Genomic DNA, 22,345 nt, shown 5'->3' on the forward strand with positions numbered 1-22,345 from the left:
AAGGGCTATTTGACCAAGAAGGAGAGTGATGGAGTGCTGCATCAGATGACCTGGCCTCCACAATCACCCGACCTCAACCCAATTGAGATGGTTTGGGATGAGTTGGACCACAGAGTGAAGGAAAAGCAGCCAACAAGTGCTCAGCATATGTGGGAACTCCTTCAAGACTGTTGGAAAAGCATTCCAGGTGATTAACAGTGTGTAAAGCTGTCATCAAGGCAAACGGTGGCTACTTTGAAGAATCTCAAATATAAAATATATTTTGATTTGTTTAACACTATTTTGGTTACTACATGATTCCATATGTGTTATTTCATAGTTTTGAAGTCTTCACTATTATTCTACAATGCAGAAAATAGTTAAAAATAAAGAAAAACCCTGGAATGAGTAGGTGCGTCCAAACTTTTGACTGGTACTGTATATTGTCGTCATATATGCGATCATTTAGCAGATCTGTTATCCAGTAAAAGTTGTCCTGTCTTGTGTATTGTCATTCCATTATGTTTTGTGGTTTCATATTAAAACAAATAAAACTTTGATCATAAAACAATGCTCACCTGTTTGATGCGGGCACTCTGCTGCTTGTCAGCGTTGTTGGCCAGTTTGAGGTACTCGGCCACGTTGTCGTCTCTGGCCGTCTGCTCAATCTTGATCTGCTCTGTGAGCTTGAGGATCTTCTGCTGCAGCTGGGCGATAGCCTGCTTGGTGCGCTGGGGGTCCGGGGTGCCATCTTCACCCCCGAGGAACGACCCATCAGCGCCACACAACACTGCCTGGGGGGTCTGAGCCAAGCCACTCACCTCCAACCGCTCAATCTGGAGAAAAGGAGGGGAAGGTTAAAAAGTGTAAGTTGCATATTGAGGAAGCTCAGTCATTCCTAAGGTTTTGCTGACATGCTGGTCTGAGAAAGAGAGACTTCTTCTGCATTCCCCTCTGCTAAAGACAAGAACCTGTGTCAGCAAGGGAGGCCACTATCGGTCAGCTCATTCTGAAGTGTGTGACTCATGATCGCAATATTTCTACAACATGGGCTACAAAGAAAACCAAAAACCGGAAGCAACTGAAAAATAACCCATTTCCTTCCATATGCCCAGAATCAATACTGACTGTGTAGCATGGCATATAAAATAGAGAGCAAATAGAACCTTTCTGCTTAGTCAAAAAAGGTTGATCATGAGTGGTGGTGGATAATCATTGAACCTAATCACAAAAATGTGCCTACAGCTCATCACGTTTGAACCTTCGCTTTTAGACAATTCCACGGCAATGGTTATTTTTTCCCAATTCAAATTGTCAAGAATTTTGCTAGGACTTTCTGGGAGTGGTTTAAGGTGGAAGGGGAAAACTGAAATCTAGCTGTTATTGGCCTAGAGGGTTGCAACGCTAATTTACCAGGCATGCCAAAACTTCATCCCATCAAAACAGGCTGAAATTCCAGGTGCTCTTTTCAAATAGCTCTTACACTAAAAGGGATTCATCAGAATTTTCAAAATATTAATCCAACCTCATAGTGTGGAAATATATATATAAAACACAGGAAATCAGGTTTTTGACTCCAGTGGGCCTTTAAAATCTATGTCTAACAAAGACCAATGCACAAGGACTACTTTTAACAATTTTCACCGAAAATTCTACAAAACCAATGTAGAACCAATGCAGATGCAAAGTTTGGTAACAGAATGATGACAAACAAAACAAACCGTAATTCTGTTATCACACTTTACATCTGCACTGTTCTTCAAGTAAATGTGGTTTGTAGAATTCTCTGTGGAAATTGTTAAAAGGAGTCCACGTGCTTGTGTAGTTGGTTTAACTTTGCAATCATTGGTTTTTGTTTTGACATACATTTTAGAGTGAGTCCAGAGTGTGAATTATACCGTGACATTCAAGGGAGCCTCTATTTTTTATGTGCCTAATAAACTAAAAAAGAAACGTCCTCTCACTGTCAACTGCGTTTATTTTCAGCAAAATATTTGTAAATATTTGTATGAACATAACAAGATTCAACAACTGAGACATAAACTGAACAAGTTCCACAGACATGTGACTAACAAAAATTGAAGAATGTGTCCCTGAACAAAGGGGGGGGGGGGGTCAAAATGCAGTATGGCTGGTGGCATTGTCATGCTGGAGGGTCATGTCAGGATGAGGCTGCAGGAAGGGTACCACATGAGGGAGGAGAATGTCTTCCCTGTAATGCACAGCGTTGAGTTTGCCTGCAATGACACAAGCTCAGTCCGATGATGCTGTGACACACCGCCCCAGACCATGACGGACCCTCCACCTCCAAATCAATCCCGCTCCAGAGTATAGGCCTCAGTGTAACGCTCATTCCTTCGACAATAAACGCGAATCCGACCATCACCCCTGGTGAGACAAAACTGCGACTGGTCAGTGAAGAGCACTTTTTGCCAGTCCTGTCTGGTCCAGCGATGGTGGGTTTGTGCCCATAGGTGACGTTGTTACCGGTGATGTCTGGTGAGGACCTGCCTTACAACAGGCCTGCAAGCCCTCAGTCCAGCCTATCTCAGCCTATTGTGGACAGTCTGAGCACTGATGGAGGGATTGTGCGTTCCTGGTGTAACTCGGGCAGTTGTTGTTGCCATCCTGTACCGGTCCCGCAGGTGTGATGTTCGGATGTACCGATCCTGTGCAGGTGTTGTTACACGTGGTCTGCCACTGCGAGGACGATCAGCTGTCCGTCCTGTCTCCCTGTAGTGCTGTCTTAGGTGTCTCACAGTACGGACATTGCAATTTATTGCCCTGGCCACATCTGCACTCCCTTTGCCTCCTTGCAGCATGACTAAGGCACGTTCACGCAGATGAGCAGGGATCCTTGGCATCTTTCTTTTGGTGTTTTTCAGAGTTAGTAGAAAGGCCTCTTTAGTGTCCTAAGTTTTCATAGCTGTCACCTTAATTGCATGACTGGTTGTGAGCTGTTAGTGTCTTAACGACCATTCCACAGGTGCATATTCATTAATTGTTTATGGTTCATTGAACAAGTATGGGAAACAGTGTTTAAACCCTTTACAATGAAGATCTGTGAAGTTATTTGGATTTTTACAAATTATCTTTGAAAGACAGGGTCCTGAAGAGTTTAGTAAAGACATAATTTAACAGTAGAAATGTATAACATTTTAATGTGAAATGAACACAACCAGTCATGTTTTTTGTCTGATTGGCAAACAAATCAAAAAGTAGGCTGATTTCAAAGCTGATAAACACCAAAAACCTTTTTCATTCACTTATTCGGTCTCTGCCAAATATGATCTATTGTCTCAGTGAAATGACTGCATCATGAATGCCTTCATTACTGGTTAAAGAGACAGCACACACTGTTATAAAATAAACTACTTCTATAAAAATGTTGTTGATCAGTACAATAAATGAAGTCTCAAATGGAAGGGAAACAGATTGTTTGATTTGATTTGGAAGGGAAACAGATTGTTTGTCATCTGTAGCCCCATGAAATCAGCCAAAACAAGCTCAATAATTAAATGCATGCACACACTCATATTGAATATACCTTCACCTATATTGTGGATAGGCCTAGGCTACATCGTGATTCACCCAGTTTATCAATAGAGATTTACCATTCAAATAAATGATTGCCATTATGAAATTATATGGGTAAAAATCAAGTCAAATAGATTGAATTATTGTATAATTGATTCATTAATGCATACATGGCTGTCTCTGAAAAAATGTTATGTAATAAAATGTAATGATACTGAGCTCAAAAGATGCGCAACGATTGAACAGAGCATTAGCTGAGTTAATCTGTCTGGATCAAGTGCCATTCTGTGACTGGCTAATATGCCTTCTTTTCTTGCTGGGGTATCGTTTTGGTATCATTTTGGTATTGAGTATCGTGATGGTATCGAGTATTGTGATACTAAACCTGGTACCAGTATCAAAGTCAAAATTCTGGTATTCAGACAATACTACATTTTAGTACAGTACAGAGTACAGTAAAGAAAAGTAGAATAGAAGAAAATAGTAGAAAATTCTGTTGAGCACAGTAGAGTACATTACAGTATAGTAACACAGTAAAGAAAAGTAAAGTATAGTGTACTGTATTGTACCCTACTTGACTAATGTACTCTACTAAACTGTACCTTACTCTACTTTTTTGTGTACTGTGTATTGTAATGTACTGTACTGAATTAAACTGTACTGTACTCTTCTACTGTACTCTACTGAATAAACTCTACTGTCCTGTATTCTACTGTACTAAACTTCCGTACTGTAATGGGATGTTCAAACTTGTGAAACATAGCCTAGACATCTATGATTTGTTAAAATTTGGATCTGGTCCGCAACAACCAGACCCACTTGTTTGGGGAGGAGCTCATTAGAATAATACTCAGCATGCTTTAAAAGTGTTTGTTTTTACATTTACATTTTGGTCATTCTGGAGACACTCTTATCCAGAGCGACTGACAGTCAGTGCATTCAACTAAGGTAAATAAACAACAATATATCATAGTCATAGCAAGATAATTTAAAAAATCTGTAACCGTTACTGAGAATGTTACTGTAGGTGAAGTATTCTGTAACATAAGTGCAAATGTCAGATGGGAGCAATAATAGATATTAAGATGCTATGTACAGTTGGCTAGTCATTTCTATATTATTGTGATTGAATGATTACTTAATTCAGAATGTATGTGCAGTTCAAATTTCAATCAATGACTGAAAATGCATATTTTCAACATCCCAAAAATGTGTATTTTCAAAGTTCTAATAAGACGTATTTTCAATATCTGTATAAGACATCTTATCAAAGTCCATATAAGAGGTCGCTTCGATGTCCGGAAAGTACGTATTTTCGATGTACTGAAAATAAGTATTTTCGACATCTAGAAAATACGTCTTCAAGCCTTTCACTTAACACATGAAATGCACGTGATGTCAACGTCTAGAAAATACGTCTAAAATACGTATTTTGAACTTCATTTTGCTTACTGGGAAGTATATGCACGTCGAAGTTGGGACATACAAAACCGACCAGTTACTCACCTGCCTGCACCAATATGACTAATTGAGCACAGGCACCACACTGTAACCACAGCTTCCGGTGTTTGAGACACCTTTACGAAACTATAATGCGCAGTCTACTGGAACCAAGACACCTGATAGGCTACGTTTAAAAGGACAAGGGACATCGAAACCACAATCTAATCTATCTCACCTTGCCATTTGTCAATCGGAGTACTTGTTCCCAATGCATTTTCCCTTATTCCCGTAGTCAGTTTTCATCTGTCCAGCAGCTTCCTTTATAAAATCCCAATGTATCCCGCTCCGAGGCTTTGCCGGTTTCTCACTACACAACACTCCAAACTTGTGAAAGTTGAAGTGTACCTGAAACTGGCTATCCTCCTCTCCCCGACGCTCCTCCCACTCTCCTTCCCTCCCCGCCGCGCGACAGAGGTGACATCATCCTCCAATCCCGCCTCGAGCCAAGTGCAAGAGGTGCTCAAACGTCAACCATTAACCACTCGTGTCCCGATGATAGTGTTCAAAAACAGTACTTTAGTCAGCGACATAGATCGATTGTTCATGTTTATTTATATCAAGCAACTTGATAAATTCAGGTGCATAGAGAGATTTTTTTTTAAATGTTTGAGTTGAATAAAAGGATTTTATGTCTCAAGATAAATATGAATGGCTATGAGGGGGAAGAAATGCATTCCTCATTTGAACACAGTATCCCAGCTTAGCTTCAATATTCGTTTCTTTCTCAAGATTCTCCTTTTCACTGTCACATTAGAATATTAATCATATCCTCAACATCAGTTTGCGAAAGATTGATTGCTCAATCTCAAGGGCAATGACAACCCTTGCACAATGCAAATGGTTTCTCAGAAAAAAAATGGAACATAGGATGTTCTCCAACAAAGGGTGAAAGGAAAATCAAATCTGACCTGTTCAAAAACTTTTTGACCTTTACATGTAGCCATTTACAGAAACAAACCCCTGGTGTTATAACTATTTATATAAAAACCCAACTTAATCTGGGTTTAATCATTCCATTCTGAAAACAGTAGATAACAGTCATTAACTCAGAGGAGGAGAAACTGACCAACAGAGTGCAGAAGGCAGAACAATGCACACATGGCTGGGTGTGGAAATTAGATTGTATCAAATCTCTGCCTGTCACTCTTCTGCCTCTCTCTCTGTGCCAAGCTGCCGCTGAAGAGAGGTGTCAGCGGGGCAAGCTCAACCAGGCTGACATCTTCAGATATGCCGCACACACACACCCACACACACACACACACAACAACAAAGTGTGAAAAAGCCCCCTGTGGAGTGACGTTGATGCCCATGCCTTTGATCGGGTACATTTCAGATGCCAAGTGCATTTTTCGTTTTAACAGATGTTACGGCTACCATGAATCACCAGTGGTGGGAATTGGAAGCGACTCGTGACAGCTGAACTGTGATGTGTCAGAGGATCAGTCTCACTGAGCCTATACTGTAAGTCATGGTTCCCTAACTGGCAAGGATTTTATTTGTCCCCCCAAGTTTTCTGGAAATAATAATTATAATAATAATAGTTGGTCATAAAAAACACCAGCAAATCAGCTCCAAGTGATTTCCATTTAGGAAATCTGTTCCAAAGTTTTCCCACACATAATAGTGAAAGATATATGTGATCATATACAAATGTAAGCAAGATTTGAAATAATTTTGTTTTAGTCAAATATTGTATCTGTTTGGGCTTCTTGCAGTCAATCTGCAGTCTACAAATTATTTGCTGGCCCCCAGGCCAAGAACAAATAAACCCGCAGCTGAATCTAGTTGATGATCCCTGCCATAGGCCTCCTCTATGTCGTGATTACTCAGATAGGTAACTAAACCATTTATAAATCTTATGATGAGTACTTAATGGCCCAAGAAGAAAACAAGCATGTTATTAGGAGGACAGAAATTCTACTCATTTTGCCATGGGGCAATTTTTCAATTTTTCAGTTTTAAAGCTAATTCTAACCATTTTGCAATGACTTATGCCATGTTAATGATATCTGAGTGAGAGTGACTTACAAAATCAATGAGAGCCCCCTGGAGGTCAAGGCCCCTGGGCACATGCCATGTGTGCCCGCTCAGTATTCGGCCATGATTACTACAAGTTTAGATAACTGGCTAGACTAACTTACCAATGTAAAAATTGTTAGCTGACATGGCTAATTGAGTGATTGTCAGTGACTGACAAAACAAGAGAAAAACTGCTGATGCACAACCACATTTTGAACTTGCACCCTGTGTATTCTACTATTCTAACGCTCAACTGTAAGTTGAGACCCCGACTGAGTTCCTAAGCTTATTGTCGCTTATGCCTGGAGCCGGCCCTGAGCTGAAGTGAAAAGTCCCAATTGAGTCACGCCACCGACTGACAAGGATATGAATCAGAGAACGCTTTTCTGCCGTGTGCGTAGAGTAGGGCAGCAATGTCATCGAATGTTACATTTAACACCACATATCTACTTGTTGTTAGACGTTGACTAGTGACCTGGGTAGGTGAATTTTACAAGTCAAGGTTACAATAACGCATATACTTACTTGATGTGTTCTGTTGAGAAACCATAGGCCTTTATCTAGATCATCCGTTTGTCCAATATCCATTATGAACACTATTGACGCTACATCATGGTCACTGCTGCATCTCAACAACTACTCCACTCATCATTCTCAGCCACCTGGAATATGATCACGAGGCCCAAGCTTATCATATACCTCTCAGTACAGTGCCCCCCCCCCCCCCCCCCCCCCCATACAATAGGCTACTAGTGCGCCATCAATGATAAGACTAGGCTACATATCTTTAACTGCAGAAGTGAGATCAAAGACATGATGACACGGGTTAATTGTGGCCTTGGAAACGGCCCTCTAAAATAACTATCTGGCCGCTAACTCTGAGATATATAAAGGAGCGAGGCCAAGCAATGGTTGAGTCACCTGACCACAGTGAACCTAGAGTTCCCTGCAAAGCAACGCAGCGATACAAGCTTCCCTGTGATAAGGAGGAGCTCAGAGACACTCACAGACTGGCACAGGAGTAATCCATCCACTCCCATAAACCTGGCCAAAAATGCACACTAAGCAAAACTATAAAGGTGGTACAGATGCAAGAACGCACGGGGCTCTCTCTCTCTCTCTCACACACACACACACACACACACACACACACACACACACACACACACACACACACACACACACACACACACACACACACACACACACACACACACACACACACACACACACACACACACACACACACACACACACACACACACACACACACACACACACACACACACACACACACACACACACACACACACACACACACACACACACACCAGCAAGAGGAGCATGATAATCTGTCATTATTCCATAATGCCCATCTCCTCTATCGGAGTATGACCTACATTTTATCTTGATAAACAATTTATGAGCTAGAAGGGAGGACAGACTCTAATAAGGGCTTTATAAAAGCAGATTCCTCCAAATGCCCTAGAGATCCACACCAACTCAGAACACATTACCATGGTGACAGTGTTCCATCTGATCCACAGAAGCTAGGGGTAAAAGGTTATGAAACTAATCTGGAGTGTGAAGTTCAGTCATTTAGATATGATCTGAGTCTGAGCCAACATCTCCTCAGAGAGCGGAAGGAAAGGAGAGAGAGAAAGAGAGTGAAAAAGAGAAAGAGAGAGCTAGATAGATGTACTTGGCCACTGAGAAAATATACTCACTCCAAACTCAATACAACTGTGACGAGCACACCTTACTGTTTACACCTAGACGGAGTATATCTCTGTCTGTATACAGTACACATGCACACAGCACATACAGTTCAGATTATAGTGCAAATTTGATCCCTGACTGCATCATAGGTTCCAATATGATATACTGTACATGATATGGTGTGATATAGAGTATGTGTGTCATACATTGGACCTATTTATTCCCTGTACCCCTGGCCTAACTAACTCGTCAGCCATAAGTCGATTCCTTATCAGTGCACATACCAGTAAGTGGGTAAGTGCAAAAATCAAAGTGAATTGCAGTTCCCCATTTCACGTGCATTATCTGCACGCTTAGAAAAAAGGGTTCCAAAAGGGTTCTTCCGCTGTCCCCATAGAAGAACCCTTTTGGGTTCCAGATAGAACCCTGTTTGGTTCCATGTAGAACCCTCTGTAAAAGGGGTTCTACATGGAACCCAAAAGGGTTGTACCTGCAAACAAAAAGGGTTTTCAAAGGGTTCACTTATGGGGACAGCCAAAGAACCCTTTAAGGTTCTTGAAAGCACCTTTTTTCTAAGAGTGTGTAATGTCTCTGGCCATCTGCAGGCTCAAGTTTAGTGCATGTATCACACTTATCAGAGCATACAGTAAGGTGACCCCAGAAGATCATTGTACCTTCGCTGCATGTGAGATTGTGAGGGAAACCCAAGGAGAGAACACAGGATTCCCCCAGGCTCTCAGTGGAAATGAAACATTGTACAGTAACTAAGGTAAAACTCTGTTAATTACTCAAACCCACACGCACACTCAATGACCTGACTGCTAAATAGAGAGGAGAGAGAGAGAGAGAGAGAGAGAGAGAGAGAGAGAGAGAGAGAGAGAGAGAGAGAGAGAGAGAGAGAGAGAGAGAGAGAGAGAGAGAGAGAGAGAGAGAGAGAGAGAGAGAGAGAGAGAGAGAGACGTTTGGTTTGCCGGGGCGTTTGGTCTGAGAGGAATGCTCCCCGAGAGAGAGAGAGATAGACTAGTCTTGTGGCTTCATTCTAGGTCAACAATGTTGACATTCCAAACAGTTTAAGCCCAGGTGTAAAGTTGGCCAAAGTCATGCTGTAATACTGTTTATTCTAAATATATATATGCAGTACAATTTCATAACTGATATTTATTCAAGCCTCATGACCCAGTGCTAAACATAACAGAAGAAAACCCAACTTCATATCCATAGCTTAACAAGGATTTCACATTCACATGATTATGCAAGATCTACACCTGAATCACTTTCTCTACACATCTAGACTTCAACTAAACATGCTTAAATTCAATCTCCCAGAACCCACCACATCACAGATCGGAATCAGAAATGTTGATAGGAACGTGTCTTTGTGTATATAAGTGTAATAGGGGAGGTTTGAGAAGGGGAATAAAGAGAGGAGAAGAGTAAGTGGTGATGAGAGGAGAGGTGAGAGAGGGCAGAGGAAAGATGACAGGACTACTTATATAACAGGAGGATGACCCCACCAGTTACTGTAAGAGACGGTCCTGACCTGTATGTGATCCTACCGCGTGCGGTGTGTGTTTTATAAACATTAGTGTTGTAAGTGTGTGCGTGTGCGTGTGCGTGTGCGTGTGTGTGTGTGTGTGTAGGATTATGCCATTTCCCAGGCCTGTGGTGGATCTTGGTAAACCAGTCTTGGTTTCTTAGGGTGCTAACCGGCTTTGCCTGGATCAGTAGCTGTTACACAACCAACCAGTCCCTGGACAAACAGGCACACCCTGTTAGGGAGGCTGGGGGAAGGTTTGGGTGGACCCCCGCCCCACAGATGAACACTAATCTCACTAGTATCTGGTTGACCTGCCTGATGGACACCAGGAAAGACCCCTAATGGCTTCTGGGTCATTTACATCTTAGTCACTTAGCAGACGCTCTTATCCAGAGTGACTTACAATTAGTGCATTCCATCTAAAGATAACTAGGTGGGACAACCACATATCACACCTTTGACTAGGCGAAGTGGAAGCTGACCTCCCATAGGGGTGGGGCGGCCAAGAGACCAGAGGTGGCAGAACAGAGTACCCGGGTTGGGATGTAGGGTTTGAGTATAGCCTGACGGTAGGGAGGGGCAGTTCCCCTTGCTGCTCTGTAGCCAAGCACCAGGGTCTTGAAGAAGGTTGAACACCAGGCAGCCTGCGGCGTTCTGGATAAGTTCCAAGGGTTTGATGGCACAAGCGGGGAGCCCAGCCAACAGAGAGATGCCGACGTGAGAGTCCATCTCCAGATCCACCCCATGTCAGATATTTACTCATCTGGGGCCTCATTTATCAATATTGCATATTCTAAAATACTACTTACAAATAGAATTTAGAACGTTAGTACACAATGAAAAAGTGTGATTTATTAAACAATCCTACAAGCATCATACGCACACCAGTAGGAGATAACCATTGATAAATAACAATTGTTCTCAGCCTCAGTTCTTGTCCACAACCTTGACTATTTTAATTCCAAAACACCTCTAATTAACCATACAGTGGGGAGAACAAGTATTTGATACACTGCCGATTTTGCAGGTTTTCCTACTTACAAAGCATGTAGAGGTCTGTAATTTTTATCATAGGTACACTTCAACTGTGAGAGACGAAAAATCAAAACAAAAATCCAGAAAATCATATTGTATGATTTTTAAGTAATTCATTTGCATTTTATTGCATGACATAAGTATTTGATACATCAGAAAAGCAGAACTTAATATTTGGTACAGAAACCTTTGTTTGCAATTACAGAGATCATACGTTTCCTGTAGTTCTTGACCAGGTTTGCACACACTGCAGCAGGGATTTTGGCCCACTCCTCCATACAGACCTTCTCCAGATCCTTCAGGTTTCGGTGCTGTCGCTGGGCAATACGGACTTTCAGCTCCCTCCAAAGATTTTCAATTGGGTTCAGGTCTGGAGACTGACTAGGCCACTCCAGGACCTTGAGATGCTTCTTACGGAGCCACTCCTTAGTTGCCCTGGCTGTGTGTTTCGGGTCGTTGTCATGCTGGAAGACCCAGCCACGACCCATCTTCAATGCTCTTACTGAGGGAAGGAGGTTGTTGGCCAAGATCTCGCGATACATGGCCCCATCCATCCTCCCCTCAATACGGTGCAGTCGTCCTGTCCCCTTTGCAGAAAAGCATCACCAAAGAATGATGTTTCCACCTCCATGCTTCACGGTTGGGATGGTGTTCTTGGGGTTGTACTCATCCTTCTTCTTCCTCCAAACACGGCGAGTGGAGTTTAGACCAAAAAGCTATATTTTTGTCTCATCAGACCACATGACCTTCTCCCATTCCTCCTCTTGATCATCCAGATGGTCATTGGCAAACTTCAGACGGGCCTGGACATGCGCTGGCTTGAGCAGGGGGACCTTGCGTGCGCTGCAGGATTTTAATCCATGACGGCGTAGTGTGTTACTAATGGTTTTCTTTGAGACTGTGGTCCCAGCTCTCTTCAGGTCATTGACCAGGTCCTGCCGTGTAGCTCTGGGCTGATCCCTCACCTTCCTCATGATCATTGATGCCCCACGAGGTGAGATCTTGCATGGAGCCCCAGACCGAGGGTGATTGAACGTCATCTTGAACTTCTTCCATTTTAGAATAATTGTGCCAACAGTTGTTGCCTTCTCACCAAGCAGCTTGCCTATTGTCCTGTAGCCCATCCCAGCCTTGTGCAGGTCTACAATTTTATCCCTGATGTCCTTACACAGCTCTCTGGTCTTGGCCATTGTGGAGAGGTTGGAGTCTGTTTGATTGAGTGTGTGGACAGGTGTCTTTTATACAGGTAACGAGTTCAAACAGGTGCAGTTAATACAGGTAATGAGTGGAGAACAGGAGGGCTTCTTAAAGAAAAACTAACAGGTCTGTGAGAGCCGGAATTCTTACTGGTTGGTAGGTGATCAAATACTTATGTCATGCAATAAAATGCAAATTAATTACTTAAAAATCATACAATGTGATTTTCTGGGTTTTGTTTTAGATTCCGTCTCTCACAGTTGAAGTGTACCTATGATAAAAATTACAGACCTCTACATGCTTTGTAAGTAGGAAAACCTGCAAAATCGGCAGTGTATCAAATACTTGTTCTCCCCACTGTATATGGTCAAAATCATCCCTTTAAAGCCTGTGGGAATATACAACACCATACCATGAAATACAATGGTGCAACCAAAAAAAGCCAAGAAAAAAACCTTTTCAGAGACTTAAATAGAGGTGCTAGTGTCAGAGATTGAATACAACCAAAAGGTTTTATTTGGCTCGCTCAGTTGTGGCTTGACCAGTAAAAATCAAACATAGCTACAAAGAGAGGACCATTAGAAGAATTCAAGTTGCTTTAGCAATGGTAAATATACCTCAAATGAGTAGGCAACACTCACCAATAAGCCATCCATCCTCAACAACTCCCTCCTGTACACTCTTAGAAAAAAAGGTTCCAAAAGGTTTATTCAGCTTTTTTTTGGCTCCATTTAACCTTTTTTTGGCTCCATGTAGAACTCTTTTTAGTTCCAGGTAGAACCCTCTGTGGAAAGGGTTCTGCATGGAACCAAAAAGGATTCTACATGGAACCTAAAGTGTTCTACTTGGAACCAAATAATGTTATTCAAATGGTTATCCTATGGGGACAGCCAAATAACCCTTTAAGGTTCTAGATAGCTCCTTTTTTCTAAGAGTGTAGGCCTATAGGCCATCATTGGTGTTCTGCAGGATGAACGAGTCGTGCCTTCCACCTGACCACCACATTCAGCAGTGTCTTTTGCGCATCACATAACCTATCATTGCTCCATTTGTATTTGGGAACCCATGAATGGCAAAAAAAACTAGACTTCAACCTGTTGTGCGATGGTGTATGGAAATTGTATGTAACTGTTCATTTTGCTGATGATTGCATCCAAAACATTGGCTTATCGAGGGCTGTGAGATGCCGATCAAAGTGCCCTTTGCTAAAAACCTGATGGTTGATAGCACTTGGATGTGCACCGGAATGACATGTGCCTTTCTAAAGTAGGTCTTAAATCCTCGCAAAAAATCCTATAAGATTGGTTTTGGAAACGATATCTGATGAGCCAATCTGTACCTTCTGCAAAAAAAAGTCCCACCTGTCTCTAAAAACGGGCTCTCTGTGAATTGCCAAAACAGAGCAAGATCAACCATCTCTGTTAAATGCCAAATATTTCAACAGAGCAAGATCAGCCACCTCATCTCATTTGATTTCCCATTATCTCAGTCTTCTATAGCATTTCAATGGTTTCACTTTCACAAGTGCCTCTAATTTAACAAATTACTGCACTTTATATGGATTATTATTGTAACAAATGCACGGAAGTGGTCAAATTAAATGATATAACCTGTCAAGATATGTTGCATGAAATCACAATGGAAATATAATGAAATCACTTAAAAAATATATATATTATTGTAATTATTATTACAATTTCAACATATATTTTCCCCATTCACTAGGGTACGTTTGACAAGCAGTTCCCTTTCCCACCACTTGGCACTGTGCCTTCGCAAAGTAATGGATTTCAGTAAATTTACGCACACTCTCAAGCAAACATTCATATTGATAAATCCGCGTGGAAATAGTTTCAGCACAGATTTGAGCCTACGCACGGTTGATAAATGAGGCCTGTGGTCTTTTATACTGAGAGGTGGTCTTTACCTCGCATTACATTTCCACGTTCTTTAGCCTTGCTTCCCATATTTGGCCGTTTTTATGTCCATATGTTCGTGTGTGCTAATGAGAAATTCTGGCACTTCTTCATTCAACATGTTTGCATCTGATAACCCTGGGAAATGAACATAATCCTATGGGTTGCCATAGAAACCCATCTTTAATTACAGTTTGATTAATCCAGCTGAAACTTGATCACTCAGTCATGACACCAACCACTACACAACAAATAAACTCTGTCCTCCTAACTGTTCTGGTAAACAGCCCAAAAGAGTTACAGAGACACAAAGGATTCACAAGAACAGTATTCACTAAACCTCTGTCATATCGGCTTTCTTTCTCAAAAATTGATAAGATTCAATGAAACCTTCACAGGGTAAGGAAAGTTTGTCCATGTTCTGTGAATGTGGGTCTACTCTTGACTCAGAGAGATCACAGATCTGATAGGACTGATTAGAGTGACAAGACTGATGTGTGTGTGTGAGAGTGAGTGTGTGAGTGTGCCAAGACCTCAGGACACCTGAATTAAGCCTAGCTAGAACATCAGAGCATGTGAGTTCCATGTCAAAATGATCTTAATAAATGATTTAGCAGTAGAATGTACACAGCAGACCTTACAGTGTAGGGCTATTCTAGGACTAGGGAGATCTTACTGCATAGCTCACTATGAGTTGGCAGACTGGGAGACACTGTATTGGGCTAAGGATCTGGAATTACCCTCTCTAGAGCAGTGCAAGCCAAACTCATCAACACAAGTTCCCAATGCCTCTCCTCTCCTCTCCTGTTCTCCAGTCCCCCAGTCTTCATGACTCTCCTCCTCTCTTCCCTTCTCCTCTCTTCACCCCTCTTCTGCTCTTCTTCCAAATGTATACTCTCCTTGCTCTTTTCTTCCCTTTTTCCTTCTCTGCTCTTCTTTCCTGATGGTCTCAGTTCCCACCCAGCCCTGCCAAATTAAGCAGCTCTGATATTTAGGAAGGCCAGTTTTTAATGGAAATCCGTTTTTTTGTGCCTTTAAGGGGTTCCAATCGAACAACAATGAGGTCCATTCAATAGCTAGGGACAATTACATAACTCTGTGTGACGCTGGGCATGCAGTGATTTACACACACACACCCACCAAGCTCGCCAGCAGCTAACTTTTGTTGTGTAGAGGAATTCAGAGGGTCTGGGAGAAAAGCCTGTTGTGTCCACTTCCAACAGGAAAAAAAACACACAAGACTAAACTAAACTAAACTGGGAGCCTGTTGAAACGTTATGGCTTTCCCCAGCCCAGGCATCACAACACAGGCTTTCAGTCCCCATGACGTCCTCTCAAAGCCTCTCAGTACAGGCCTCTGGTCTCTTACCGCAACTCACAGCTTTTAAATCAAATGCGCTGTTAGGATTTCAACATGGGTATGTACTGGTTCATGTAATGCAAGAACATTTTGACACATTGTAGACACATTAACACTCATAGACGCTGTATTTGGAGGGATACCCACATGGATGTGAACACATGCATATATAATGAACGACAACATTTAGAGATGTACGTGCACATGCTGTGAGGTCCAACATAGATGAACACACACACAGGCACACGCTGTATACAGATGGAGACTCACGGTTGTGGGGGAAGGAGGTGGAGAGGGGTCAGCAGTTATCAGGTTGAAGATGACCTCCATGATGGGGGGGTGCATGGAGCCTCACACAGCCTCATTGACACCTCAGAGGGAAGGGAGGTATCAGTCTGGCCCATAGGAGATGGCCACAGCCAGGAGGAGGAGTACTGAGCCAAGGGTGTTCTCATCACATTGGACAGACTCACTGACTGGTCCTCTTGGAACAAAGTCCACTTCACACAGGGAATAAAAAAGAGGGTCTAAGGTCCACTAGACAAAGTCTGTGAATAACCACTGTAGAAGCCAAAGGAATGTATCAAGGCTGATCCACTGAGGCAGAGTCCACTGTCCAGCACAGGGCCTTGTTCAGAAGCAGAGTCCACTGTTCAACCAGCCCATCCAACACCAGACCCCACTTTCAGACAGAGACCGAAATCCAGAGACCACAGTCACCACGGAGTCCACAGCCCTAGGAGACCCTGCTATCAGCCTGTCCTGCTATCAGCCTGTCCTGCTGGCAGCCTGAGAGACTGATAGAGCAGCAGCTCTGCTGAATCCATGCTTCACTGATCACACACCCTACAGAGAGGAGAGAAGTCCAGCTAACGCCAAGCCCATGGAGCACACACACACATGCTTCAGCGGACACAACACCAAAGGGCACAGCGCTCCTGGAAGAACAAGTACTTCTCGCAGCGTCGGGTGGTCCTGATGAAGGCTCGGAATGACAAGAAGTGACAGTTGAACTGAATAAAGTTGACTGCAGTTTGAACGCAGGGTTAACTGAAGGAAGGACTGACAGAAGATTGAACGTAGGGTTAACCGAAGGAAGAGTTGACTGCAGTTTGAACGCAGGGTTAAGTTTTCACAGAGTCCACAGGGTGTAAAATCTACTGAGGGAGAAAAAGAGAGAAAGACAGACCCTGAGGACGGATGTGAGGGGATCGAGGGAGCAGGGAGGAGAAAAGAGCTCCAGGAGCTGTCACTGTGTGTGTGAGCGAAAGAACAAGAGGGAGGGAGAGAGGGAAGCGAGAGGGGGAGCGAGCGAACAGGGAAGGGGGAAGAGGGAAAGTATTTTATTCTGACAGTTTATGGGCCAGTGAAATTCCGCAGTTGGCTATCTGATGGAGAAAACATCTCATAAGGGTAGAAACAAACTGTCAAGCCTGAGCCAATTATCTTCCACAGCTTCAATGTCACAGCCAATGAGCACTGACGGCAAGCACACTGAAAACAACTACCTCACATAGCCTGCATACCACGACCAATGAGCTTTGATTAAACTAAACTCTCAGCCAATCAACTCTCACAGCCAGAATGCCCTGCTTTCATTTTAACACATCTCTTAGCGAATCATCTGCCTAAAATCCCAATTAGCCTTGCATCAGAAGCATATGATCTCATCTCTGTTCCTACTGGCTACTGCCACTGGGCCTGATGTCACTCACCACACATCCACATTCCACATACTGTAGAAAACATGATGTCACAGTCCTAAACAAAACCAGTGTTGTTCATTTGATTAAGGCTGACTAGGTTTTCTATCTGAGGAAACAGAATCAGTTTTAGCTGAAAAACAGCTACACCATAAACCCCTTTTCAGATTATACAGTCATATGACCAACAAGACCGTAATGCAGAAGTGTATGTGTGTGTGTTTGTATACCAACTGCTCACAACCAATTAGGGGGAGAAGCGAAGCGGGGCACGTAGGGGGGTAAAGTAGGAGGGGGGCTGCCAAAGAGCCTCTGTACAGAAATGAATTGAGGGAGGGAGAGGAGGATGGAGAGAGAAGGAGAAGGGAGGGCAGGGGGATGAATAAAAGGCTTTAATGAGGGACTGTGGGGAGGGAGGAAGGGAGGGAATGGAGAGACCCACACCCAGAGAGAGAGAGAGAGGCTAGAGTTTAGGGGAAAGGCAGCTTACATAAGAGTAGGCCTCAGTTATTCTGAGGGTTCTGGGAGTGTGTGTGTGTGTGTGTGTGTGTGTGTGTGTGTGTGTGTGTGTGTGTGTGTGTGTGTGTGTGTGTGTGTGTGTGTGTGTGTGTGTGTGTGTGTGTGTGTGTGTGTGTGTGTGTGTGTGTGTGTGTGTGTGTGTGTGTGTGTTGTGTAATGAATGAAAGTGGGCACATGGCTGCTGCAGGCTTATAAATCAACCCCCCTGCACTATTACCAAAGACACAGACAGGCCTATTGTCAAACTACCCATAACTAAAGCAATATTCTCTTTATCTGCTATCCACTGTCAACGGCGACCATTCATTCTAGCCTCTGAAGTGGTGCATTTCCATGTAAAAGGACCCATGAGCACCAACATGTGAAGTTTATAGGAGCATGTCAAATTGGGTGTCAAATGAAAGCTAAGAGTTTATTTGTTTGACTTTTTTATTAAGGCATATACATTTTTTCAACAATTTTCCACCCTAAAAATGTGGAATAAGCAAATGCTTTGATTTCTGGTCAAACAGATGGAAAAGGGGTCTTATAAAACATCTACCAGAAAAAGTCTTAACAGGTATTAGAAATAAATCAAAACACAATAAATGTGGAAGACCCCTGCCAACTAATATCAACACTTATACTTCGTTTTGGAGAAACTATTTGTCTTCTGTAAATTTAAGAAATGTTCCACTGGCATACTGTTATGTTCAGCTCATAACTGTTTTCTTTCTCTTTCTGTCATCTGGTGGTCAAAGCAAGGGTGTGACAACAGTCACAAAAGTAGAGTAAAGAAAAGTCAGAAAAGTGGAGTAGGACATATTAGAGTAGAGTACAGTATAATGTACTGTATTATACTCTACTGAACATATCTACTTTACCTTACTTACTCTACTGTGCTCTACTGTGCTTTACTGTGATGTTCAAACTTATGAAACATAGATGTCTATGATTGTTTCAGATTTGTTCTGGACCAAACCAACCAAATGTGGTCTTGTTTGGGGCGAAGCTCATTACAGTAATAGCCAGTATGTAGAATAATACCCAAATATGCAAAATAAGTATATTGCATATTTCTACCTTTGTGTATCTATTTAGGATAAATCGCCATGAACAGAATGATATTCATAATTATGCATTTCTGCTTAGTACAGATCAGGGATCCATGATGTAATTCCGTTACCGTAATTCCATTACCGAATGTAAATCCACTTCACATACTGTAGTTCAATAACCAAAATATATTTTTTTAAACTCAAGGTGTCATGTCACACCCCATTCTTTCTACCGACATCTTTGAATCTTAATTTTGAGCAGGTATTTAGGAGTTTTTGTAAAACGTGGTCGCATAAAAAACTGAGGAGGACCAAACTTTGTATCTGCACAGTTCTTCCCATAAATGTGTTTTTGTGAAATGTCCTGTGTAAATTTTTCAAAGTAGTTCAAGTGCATAGAGTTGTATGGTTTGTTATAACTTTGAAATCAATGGTTTTTGGTTGGAATACACTTGAAAGGGAAAAATCTGAAATCATAATTCCGTTACCGTGGAATTGCCCAAGTGCTGTTCAACATCATTACAGAACAGGTGTTATCTCCTCAGTCAAACAAGGTGAGCTGGCCTGGTACAAAAGGCCTACTTAAACATACATAAACACATACTTACGCCCGCAAACACACACACGCACGCACCCACCCACCCACCCACCCACGAACACACACACACACACACACACACACACACACACACACACACACACACACACACACACACACACACACACACACACACACACACACACACACACACACACACACACACACACACCTAGTTATGTTCTTCTATCCTCGTGGGGACCTAAAATGTATTTCCATTAAAATTCCTAATTTCCCTAACACCTAACATAAACCTAACCCTAACCCTAACCCTAACCCAAACCCTAACCCTTACCCTTACCCTAACCCTAACCCTAACCTTAACCCAAACCCTAAACCTAACCCCTTACCCTAACCTTAATTCTAATTCTAACACTAACCCTAAACCTAACCCCTTACCCTAACCTTAATTCTAATTCTAACACTAACCCTAAACCTAACCCCCAAGCTTAAAATAGCCTTTGTCCTCATAGGGATGTGGGAAATGTCCCCACAAGGCATACTTTTTCTTGTTTTTAATATCCTTGTGGGGACTGACCTAACTGGTTTCCAGATGCTTTCAGAGCTGACATCACATACATTCTCCACCGCTGAATTGAGTGCCGTTGCAGTCCCAGGTCTGTCTCTTAGGAGACCAAGCTACTTGAGCAGCTATCAATGTAACCCAGGGAATATCCAAGTCTTTTGAGTGACTCAGGAATTATTTAGTCATTCTGTAAAACAAGCCAAAGGCATTCAAAAGATAATCCACAAGACAGGACATTCTTTAGTGACATTCCTTGGTGGCACTACCATAAATGGCAGAGTAGCTATGTCACCTCGGTGAAGCGTATAGCGTCAGTGCTCCTGAAGCAGTCACTATGGGACACCTCCCTCGGGTGCTGCATGAATGGGAGTGGGTGAAGTTTCCCCTAACCATTGACACAGAATCAGATATAATTCCCCCTGAACAGATAAGGTTGAGATTGGGGGAGGGAAATCTGATCCTAGATCTGTGTATTTGGTTAACGTCAACCCGGAGCCGGACTGGGACAATGAGATACAGATACTGCTGACAAAGAGAGAGTTTACTGCCACAAACCAATAGGGCCTTATAGTGGGATGGTAGGGAACACATGAAGAACAGTGCAGATGCAAAGTTTGGTAACAGAATGACTTTGTGTTTGTACTGTTTGTGTCGTCATTCTGTTACCAAATTTTTTGTTCTCAAGTAAATGTGTCTTTGTAAACTTTCAGCGTAAATTGTTAAAATTCGTCCTTGTGCATAGTGTTGTATGGTTTAACTTAGCAATCATTGGTTTTTGTTTGCATACATGTTAAAGTGTTAAATCTGAGTCAGCATCATTCTGCTACAGTAGAATTACCCCCTAAACACAGAACTGTGTTTAATGGACTGTTTTGTCGACAGGTTGTAGGTGTGTGTGTTTGTCAGGCCAGGGAGAAACAAAACCTAATTCTATAGCTAGCCATTGTTCCCATAAGCCTTAGCCCTGTCTCATTTAATGGGCTTTTGGGATATTTATCCAGCAGCCACAACATTGACCCATTTGGACACACACACATAGTGAATGAAAATGTATGTGTTAAGACAAGCTGAGCTAGAATAATATTTGAATAGACCAGAGCAAAACATGAAATCATCTGACTGATTTAGGTTGGATACTCATTTGGATTTCATTCATTTGGAAAAGGAAGCCAAATGTATTTGTCACAGGCTATAATATCACCACAGTGTCATGACACAGAGGATGCTTCCAGCATTTAGCAGAGGCTCTGGATTCCAGAGTACAAGGTTATGTTTTCCAGAATAGAAGGCTCTGGGGCATGTGAAATCCAGAGGACTGCCCTCAGCCAGGAAACACAACCACAACCTACAATGATCATCTTCCTCATTCTGATTCCAAAGAGAGAAGCAAGTCCTGAACAGCTGCCAGGGTGGAACATGCCAGAAAGAGAAACCCAGGGACAACACAGACAGAACAGTTACAGACCCTGGACTGAGAAGAAGGAAGGGAGAAAGAAAGAAGTGCAGAAAGAACATGAACAATTAAGAACATGTAAAATAAATAGAGATAGGGAGGGAGGGAGGGGATAGAGGACAACTACGAAAGAGAAGGATAGGGAGAAAGAGAGGGAGAGTGAGGGAAAGGGAGAACAATCAGAAAAAAGAGTGAGAGGTAGACTGAGATCCATAAACCCCCCACCATGTGGATAGGTTATAAGTTGTTGGGATGGGTGTGTGTGTGTTGGAGGTTACATAAAGGGAGAAGAGTGAAAGCTTTGTTTGGTCCTCAAGCCCCTAGGAGAGGAGACCCAATCTCAGGGCCATCTAAACAATATCCTCCCCATTGAGAACAGGCTCCCCAGCCCCTCATCTCCCATCAATGGGCTGGCTAGGAGTTACATAAACCACTGGGCAGATTATTAATAGAGGCTTTATGACTGAAGGACGAGGGGCAGCCATGGTTCTAATGGTCGACCCAAACAGCAAGACCAGAGAAACACCACCAACAAGAAAACACAGGCTTACTGCTCAGTCCCATTCTCTGGCGGGTGATATGGAATTGAATAGGCGCGACCTTCTGAAGTGAATAATACGTTTTCAATGCCCACTATGAAAAACTGGATCCATAAAGGAGGCTCTGAGCAGCTGGTATGAACATGTGAACATAGTAGAGCACAGATT

General features: G+C 42.6%; 1 protein-coding gene across 6 annotated transcripts in view; it reads right to left on the reverse strand.

Moving 5' to 3' along the window:
• LOC139542834 (transmembrane and coiled-coil domains protein 1-like) overlaps window positions 1-22,345 on the reverse strand; it is a 102,550-nt gene that overhangs the window by 10,340 nt on the left and 69,865 nt on the right. For 4 of the 6 annotated variants that reach the window (XM_071348711.1, XM_071348712.1, XM_071348713.1 and 1 more), the window contains one exon: window positions 558-815. In XM_071348711.1, coding sequence (XP_071204812.1) covers window positions 558-815 — 258 coding nt within the window. Of the gene's footprint in view, window positions 1-557; window positions 816-5,194; window positions 5,355-16,072; window positions 17,062-22,345 lie in introns of those variants that run through there. The other 2 variants (XM_071348715.1, XM_071348716.1) reach the window with 2 other exon arrangements.

This window comes from Salvelinus alpinus, chromosome 17 (assembly GCF_045679555.1).
Source record: "Salvelinus alpinus chromosome 17, SLU_Salpinus.1, whole genome shotgun sequence".
Lineage (NCBI taxonomy): Eukaryota > Metazoa > Chordata > Actinopteri > Salmoniformes > Salmonidae > Salvelinus > Salvelinus alpinus.